This window comes from Arachis ipaensis, chromosome B10 (genome assembly GCF_059453495.1).
Source record: "Arachis ipaensis isolate K30076 ecotype BB chromosome B10, ASM5945349v1, whole genome shotgun sequence".
Classification (NCBI taxonomy): Eukaryota; Viridiplantae; Streptophyta; class Magnoliopsida; order Fabales; family Fabaceae; genus Arachis; species Arachis ipaensis.
In genome coordinates this window covers 140,533,526-140,541,460 of record NC_142435.1, presented here as the reverse complement: position 1 = coordinate 140,541,460, position 7,935 = coordinate 140,533,526, and the positions used below count along the sequence as shown (strand labels likewise).

The 7,935-nt window shown below is 31.7% G+C and overlaps 2 protein-coding genes across 2 annotated transcripts; both read right to left on the bottom strand.

Annotated features, from left to right (window-relative positions):
* LOC148581916 (transcription factor DIVARICATA-like) lies at positions 1–2,266 on the bottom strand. The gene is made up of 4 exons (XM_088495653.1): positions 1,860–2,266; positions 1,030–1,803; positions 664–765; positions 1–175 (listed from the first exon to the last, which is right to left on the bottom strand). The coding sequence occupies exons 2-4, from the start codon at positions 1,650–1,652 to the stop codon at positions 1–3; spliced, it is 900 nt and encodes a 299-aa protein (XP_088351779.1). The 5' UTR covers positions 1,653–1,803; positions 1,860–2,266.
* A 3,268-nt stretch (positions 2,267–5,534) lies between these two features.
* LOC107623963 (psbP domain-containing protein 2, chloroplastic) lies at positions 5,535–7,705 on the bottom strand. The gene is made up of 3 exons (XM_016326377.3): positions 7,294–7,705; positions 6,631–6,786; positions 5,535–5,978 (listed from the first exon to the last, which is right to left on the bottom strand). The coding sequence occupies exons 1-3, from the start codon at positions 7,609–7,611 to the stop codon at positions 5,724–5,726; spliced, it is 729 nt and encodes a 242-aa protein (XP_016181863.1). The 5' UTR covers positions 7,612–7,705; the 3' UTR covers positions 5,535–5,723.
* Between the last annotated feature and the right edge of the window lie 230 nt (positions 7,706–7,935).

Genomic DNA, 7,935 nt, shown 5'->3' with positions numbered 1-7,935 from the left:
TCAAATTACATCAAAAATACTTTTTCTTAGCTTTTTTCCTTTAGCCGATTCTTCTTGATGTAAAAAATGTTTCTGAGCATGACTGGCAATTTGACTAGAAGTTTTTGTTTTTACATAATATTCTGAAATTCTTTTCCAGTGTTTACCTTCTTCTTGGTACCCTCTAAGAAATAACCTACCAAAATATGATTTTTGAAATAACTATTAACAAATTTTATACTAAAATTTTTTAAATAAAAAAATAAACTATTTAATTAGTAACGATATTTTTAAATATCAAACAATTTTTTTTTTGTTTTCAGTCCAACCAAAAACCTTATTATGCCAACCATGGTCAAAACAAAAATAAATTTAGCAATTAACAAAAATCGCTTTAGACTTCGCTCAAATGGCTAGTTATTGATACACAAAAATACTGATGTATGAAACCTTTAATTAACAAGAGAGCAGTGAAATCGATCTTACAAAAAAGTGGTGCTAGACTTATATATTGTAGACAACATACAATCATTATCGACAAGTTAGAGATATATCTAAATCAAGAGAAGTGCTCCTATATGTTGATATTAGTTGCTTCACTTTTTTTTTTAAATACCAATATTCAACTAGATAATAAATAAATAAATAAATAAGAGGGAAAAAAAAGTAATATAATCATAATACCTATGTTCATCTTGGGTCCAATGATATCTTGTCTTCGTTGGTGCTGCCTCCTCCCCTGCAGTTGGCACGAGCTCCTCCTCTGCAGCCGACAGTACCTCCTCCCTGCCATGATAATAAACAAAATATTTGATAATCAATGAATTTCATGTAAACAAAAATATTTATATATTTGATCATCTCCATTTCAAAATATTTTATTTATTTCAAAAACAAATCAGAGGTAAAAAAAGGTTCATTGTTTATTAGGTTTGTTCATAAAACTTATAAGAAAAAGGAAATATAGAATAAGTAAACAAAAAGAAAGAAAGAATACGAGAAATAAACCTTGCCAAATAAGAAGAGAATGAAAATATTGAGAATACCGACCTATGATGATGATCCGTCGAATAAGGTGGTAATGGTGGTGGTGTTGTTGCATTGATGATGGGGATGGAGGGAGGGTTGTGTTCCATCATGATGGTCATGTTATCAGATGCAGCATTGAGAGGAGTGTTTGAAGGATAACCGTTATGGATGGCACTGATGCCGTTCATCAGCTTCTGAAAGCGTTCTTGGAGCTGTGCGGGGGTCCTGCCGGGGAGACGAGCAGCCACTGCCTCCCGGTGGTTGTGTAGAGCATCCTGAAAACAACTGGTAATAACAGACTCAAAAGCTTTGTTCTCCTCCCAAGTCCAGACCGGAGGTTGAGGTTGAAGTAGTTGATGACTACCGACATTGGGAATCATGTTCCTCGTATCCCACTCAGTCTGAGGCTGAGGCTGAGGTGGGGGATAACCACATGTATCAGCGAAAAACTCATTCGTCGCCATCCTTACTATATCCGTCTGAGACTGAGGCCGAGGCTCAGAAAGAAGCCGAGGCCGAGACCAAGACCAAGGCTGAGAACGAGGCCCAGACCGAGGTTGAGGCCGAGGCCAAGACCAAGGCTGAGGCTGAGGCGGTAGCTGAGGTGGTTGAGACGGTAGCTGAGGTGGTAGATTACCATACATGCCAATGGCACACGGCTGAGGCTGAGACTGAGACTGAAGTGGCCGAGACCAAGGCTAAGACTGAGACGGTAGTTGAGGTGGTTGATTACCACACACGTCAATGGGACATGACTGAGGCTGAGACTGATGTGGTTGATAACCAGATAATGGGCTTCCACAATAGTGCTCTGTCCTCTTCATAACTTCCGGGAAATACTCATCAATAACCGGCTGAGACGGTAACTGAGGTTGTTGATTACCACACACGTCAATGGCACATGGCTGAAGCTGAGACTGAAGTGGTTGATAACCAGATAATGGGCTTTCACAATAGTGCCCTGTCATCTTCATAGCTTCCGGGAAACACTCATCAATAGTTGATTACCACTGACGTCCATGGCACACGACTGGAGCTGGGGATCACCTACATTGTTTTGGTCCCCATTCCAGGGCTCAGGCAGAGGCGGAGACTCAAACTGAAACTGCGGTGGTTCATCGGCATAAAAGTCTATCATATCCCACGGGTCTCTGATATCCCACGGATTCATCATTGCGGAATCTGATTGCTCGTCACTCATTATTCTTCTTCTTCTTCTTTCTTGGTTTCCTATTTCTTCTTCTTGTTTCTTGGTTTCCTATTTTTAGATATAGTATTTATTTATGTAAGCTTCACTTTTTAAGACAGAGAGTGTCAATTTAATTTTATAGAGAAGTTTAGGGCCAGCAGTTTATGGAAAAATTAAATGATTTCATTTAAAAATTCATTCTAGGATTCTTTTTTTATCTTTTTGTATTATGTAAATGTAAATAGTTTTAATTAAAGCAAAAGACTATAAGAAGGCATTATATAAACTTCACTTTTTAGAATAAAGTGTGTCAATTTAATTTATATTATATTATGGATAAAAATTAAAAGATTTCATTTTCAAATTTCAGTTTTAAAATTTCATTCTAGGATTTTTTATCTTTTTATATTATGTAAATTTAGATAGTTTTTAATTAAAACAAAAGACTCTCAACAACAAAAGGCATTAAATATTGATTTAAATTAAATATAAGTTTAAATGTAAAACCAAAATTTAAATACAATATTGTAGTGAGGTCGTACGAGTTAAAGTAGTAAAATGGAGAGACATAATAAAGATATTGAAGGCAGTTAATATGAATAAAGTAGTACTTAATCTTGAAGCCTAAAATCAAAGGCGTTATCTTAGAAGGAGGAGATCTTGTCCAGAAATTTTCATTGGGATCAAAATCCAAACAGAAAGGAAAACATATAGATTTTAAACTCAATATTTTACCCACCTCATTCCATTTCCATTTAACTCTATTGAATCATTTTCCAACACATCATACCAAACAGAGAGGAAAACAAACATACGCAATTCTTCGCAGTAGAAAAAGCTTATCAAAGATTAAGGTTAATAGTAATTTTAAATGCTAAAAAAAATGGGTAAATAATTTTTCCTTAGTCCAAGAAGAGTGTATAAGAAGAGTGTAACCTTCCTTGGAATCAGTGTATCTGTGAAGCTCCAAGTCCAACTCTTGAGCCATCAACAATGCACCACTAGTGTTTGATAAGTTGCTCGAAAGAAAAATTGTGAGAAGAAGAGTAAGAAGGAGCTCCCTCTTAGTAAAAAATGTTGAGAAATGCAGGATGTGGTTGTTGTGAGGTTCATTGTGAAGAATGCAGGAAGCAGAATTAAAAGAGGGGAATGAGAAGATGGTTTTGGAAGAAGAGTGTTGTGAATGGTGGAGAAGAGTGAAGCAAGTTTTCAAAGCCATTGGAATTGAATTGCAAAGTCTAATGTGTTGGGTTTCATTCGTCACAGGGACATGACAACGTTAAGCGCGTTAATTGTAAAAATTGAATTCCTTTGTTACAGTTATTTTTATTTTTAGAAAAAGTATAGGTAACTAACAAGGTTTTTTAACAATGTGTAAACAATGTAAATTAATAGGGTTAAAAAAGTAAATTTGATTAGTAGCATTAAATTAAAGTGTAGTGTATTTCCATTTGATTGGTGGTTCTTCATGTTGTTCAAAATTTTCATTGTTCCCTTAGTATTCCCCTTATTTTTATTAGTAGTTTCAATAAATGCCATGTTTGAGGTTTGAAAACCAAACCGCTTATCGAAACGTAGGATTAAATGTTCAAAAGATTTAAAAAGATATATATTTTTTTAAAAAGATTAAATCTTTTGTAGTTTATTATTTTAAACTGATGAACTATTAAAATACTATATCAGTTTGACTAGTTAGTCAATTTTTTATTTTTAATTAATTTTCTGTCAAATAATTTATATTAAACCAAACTAATTTGATGGCAATTTTTAATTAATTGGGTGGAACGAATTAATTTCAGTCTGATTTTCTCTTGACTCATTCTTATTTTAAGTAACTTTTTCGTCTTCTTAACTAGCTTCTTACTTGGATTTCTTTTTTAAACACAACATTTATATAAGTAAATACATTTATATAAAGTTCACTTGTTAGCTAGAGTATGTTAGTTAGATTAGATTATGATTAAAAATAGAAAAAAATTTATTTCAAAAATTTCATATTTAAATTCATTTTAACATTTTTTGTTTTCGTGTTATATGTAAATGTAGAAAGTTTTAAATACATCAACAAAATTCTCATATATACGATATAAAAAAGATTTAAATTTGTTTTCTAAAATATATAACTAGTGTTTTTTTTGGTTTATTTTATTTGGCAAATGATCATATTATCCAATAATATAGTGTACAAAATAATTTTTATTTTTAAATTAAGTTTGATTAGTGAGATAAAATTTAAAATAATATTTTATTTTTATTCAAATTTAAATATGAATTCAGAATTGATTAACAACTCATTTTTTTAATTTCAATAACAAAAAAAATTAATTTGGTGCAAAATATTTAATGTGAACATAAATTTCAGTCTGGTTGATTTTTATGATTTTCAACTAAAACTGAACATAAATCAATTGTCATATTTTAAGAACCAAAATTCAAGAGAAGAAAATAATATCCAATGTATAATTAGTCATAAGATAATATATTATATTATTACGTATAATATCTAATGTATATTTTTTTTTACAAAGTTAATATATAATTTATTTAGAGTTAATTTATTATAATTTTTTTTATAAATTTTGTAGAATATAAAAATAGTGATCTTATTTTTTATTATTATTTAAAAAATTATTCATAATTTTAAATTATGTAATTAACTTAATTAATAGTATTTATTATTCCTTTTCTAATCGGAATAGTGTGTACCTCTAAAATCATCAGCAATAGTTTGTGTTGTGGGATATCTACAGAATTGGGTGAGGTTTCAAGCTTTCTCAAGCCAAGTAGCCAACAATCTGATCCTCTTTTCCCTCCTTATACACATGCTTTAATTACAAGTTATCTATTTAGATAACAAATTCAAAAAAAAAAATATTGACTCGTTTAGTTTGATAGATTTAAAAAAAAAATGTATAAAACTTTTATTTTAAATATCCATATATATTTGATATATAATTAGTTCATCCATTTAAATCTATAATAGACCTAAACGAACTGGATTAATAGACCAATTTGTTTGACACTCTTACTTACACAGCTAACTATATCCAAAATTCAAACTATGATTTAACCAATAATATTTCTGAGCCAAAATATTTAGATTTCGGTTTACAGTTACATAACTACGTGTTTTTTTCGCCTTCTTCATAAATAGCTTAAGGCAGGAAGGATCAGTGGAAAGCGTAAGCCTATGCCTGTGAATTAAACCTAGTTGAGATCTCGCTAACTATAATCTTCTGAAAATAATTTGTTCATGCAATCAACGTTTTTATCTTTGTTGAAAATAATTACACACCTACTGCAGTATTTTCTCTTTTGAAAAGATATAATGTTCAACTGTTCAAGTAATATGTAGCTATGTAAGTTAAAACATAGTGATATAAAATCTATACACTAGAATTTCAGTCTGGTTGATTTTTATGACTTTCAACCAAGACTGAACATAAATCAGTTGCCATATTTTAAGAACCAAGACTCAAGAGAGGGAGAATAATCAGAGAAGAAATGAGATATTCATTTCAAAGTTTTAAGCTGCTGCATTAAAGGAATGGAGAACTTGCTCTAAAATCATTCTTTTATATGGTTCAAGAGGACTCTCTGGTTTATCAGAATGAACAATGTTAAGAAGACAGAGTTTCTTTGAGGTCACAAATGCTGCAGAAAATATCCTCTTCTTTCCTCCACGAGTACTATCAATGGTATATTCAAATTCATAAATTTGCAAACCTCCATTTCCTGATCTTTCTGAAGCTGCAATTAATTCAGCTTCCTTTGTACTTTCCTGAATATGAGGAGAATAATACACAAAAGTTCAAATGATATACAGTCACATAGACATTTGATTATCCCCTAGGATCAAAGACAATTATGAACACAGAAGGAACATTTCACTATTTCAGAGAAATAAGCTTTTTGCCTTCTTACTTTAGTTGTTAAATGCATAGCAAACTATATGTAATGGCCATTATTCCTTTTGTCATAAATATGGGAGCAATGTTTCACTAACATCTATGATCATTGCTACTTTTGATTTAATTAAATAAAGATCAACGAAGAATCTACTATGGATAAAAATAAATAGTTATAGGGAGGAATACTTTAGAGGCTTAGAGCACAAGTGAGGTGCCAATAGTTTGTGATAGGAAGGGAAGGTTCTAGAGTCCTTTTTATTATATAATGTAATGAAAGAAACAGAGAAGACAATTTTAGCCAATTAGTTAGTTTAGCCTTTAGTGTCTTGCTGCTTAGTATTAGCAAAATGATGTTCACAACAGAGTCAAACTAATCCAGGGTAAATCTTTCAGCTCATTCTTCCTTTGCTTATGTTGTTATGCTACAAGTACAGGGAGATTGTTCTAATCAATATCATCAACACTCGACTCAAATTTTGCATTGGTCATAGAAAGTTTCAGCAATGGAAACAAGAACCTTACCTTACGCCTTTCTGCTTGTAAAAGCTTATCAGCTACAAACTCGGGGCTCCCAAAGTCTCCAAGATTTGCAAGACGAACTGGGTTCACGACAACCCCAATGTTGTTGCTCCCCATACTTGCATCTTGAAACAGAGCAGTTGCCCCAGCTTTATCAACCTATTCATTGCAAACCAGAGCAGCAAAGATGTTACAATGTAAATGGAAAGTGTTGTGATTTGGCGGGAATAAATAACTACTTTTTATGAAATATGATGATCAGTTTCATCCAATACTATTATTCCATTTCCATTTCATCTAAGTTTAAATTTTATGCATTTTCAATGCAAAATTCTTCTAAATTAATATCAAATCAAACTATTGCTATATAGACAAAACAAAAAGTGGTTAACTTCTACACCTCAATCTCAACAAGAAACCAATTTGATCTATGCAACAGCACACGATTAAATGTCTGTGTAAAAGAGTTACACACTAACAGCTAGATTTTAACTCAATATTTTACCCACCTCATTCTATTTCCATTTAACTCTATTGAATCATTTTCCAACACATCATACCAAACAGAGAGGAAAACATACGCAATTCTTCACAGTAGAAAAAGCTTATCAAAGATTAAGGTTAATAATAAGTTTGAATTCTAAGAAAATGGGTAAATAATTTTACCTTAGTCCAAGAAGAGGGTATAAGAAGAGTGAAACCTTCCTTGGAATCAGTGTATCTCTGAAGCTCCAAGTCCAACTCTTGAGCCATCAACAATGCACCACTAGTGTTTGATAAATTGCTCAAAAGAAAAGTTGTGAGAAGAAGAGCAAGATTGAGCTTCCTCTTAGTAAAAAATGTTGATAAATGCAGGATGTGGTTGTTGTGAGGTTCATTGTGAAGAATGCAGGTAGCAGAATTGAAAGAGGGGATTGAGAAGAAGGTTCTGGAAGAAGAGTGTTGTGAATGGTGGAGAAGAGTGAAGCAAGTTTTCAAAGCCATTGGAATTGAATTGGAAAGTCCAATGTGTTGGGTTTTGTTGGTCACAGGGATATGAGAACGTTAAGCGTCGTTAATCGTTATCCATACTTCATTTGGGTTAAAGGGGAAAAAAAGGTAAGTACTTAAATAAAAAAAAAAATTGAACTCATTTGTGAACTTTTTCTTTTTAATATTGTATTATTAGAGGTGAAACTATTTATCATGAACCAAATTGTGTGCTGAATATTATTATAGCTATTTACAAAACGTTCAAATTGTATATTAAACATTACTATGACTATTTACAAAACGTAAGTGACGTTTTGTGTTTTTTCAATTAAAATA

Coding starts and splice junctions, on each gene's coding strand:
- LOC148581916 (XM_088495653.1), bottom strand. CDS start 1,652: ATGTATGGTAATCTACCACCTCAGCTACCGTCTCAACCACCTCAGCTA. Junction 766..1,029: donor TCGACGGATCATCATCATAG/GTCGGTATTCTC, acceptor TTATCATGGCAG/GGAGGAGGTACTGTCGGCTG. Junction 176..663: donor TGGACCCAAGATGAACATAG/GTATTATGATTA, acceptor ATATTTTGGTAG/GTTATTTCTTAGAGGGTACC.
- LOC107623963 (XM_016326377.3), bottom strand. CDS start 7,611: ATGGCTTTGAAAACTTGCTTCACTCTTCTCCACCATTCACAACACTCT. Junction 6,787..7,293: donor TACCCTCTTCTTGGACTAAG/GTAAAATTATTT, acceptor TGCAATGAATAG/GTTGATAAAGCTGGGGCAAC. Junction 5,979..6,630: donor TACAAGCAGAAAGGCGTAAG/GTAAGGTTCTTG, acceptor CCTCATATTCAG/GAAAGTACAAAGGAAGCTGA.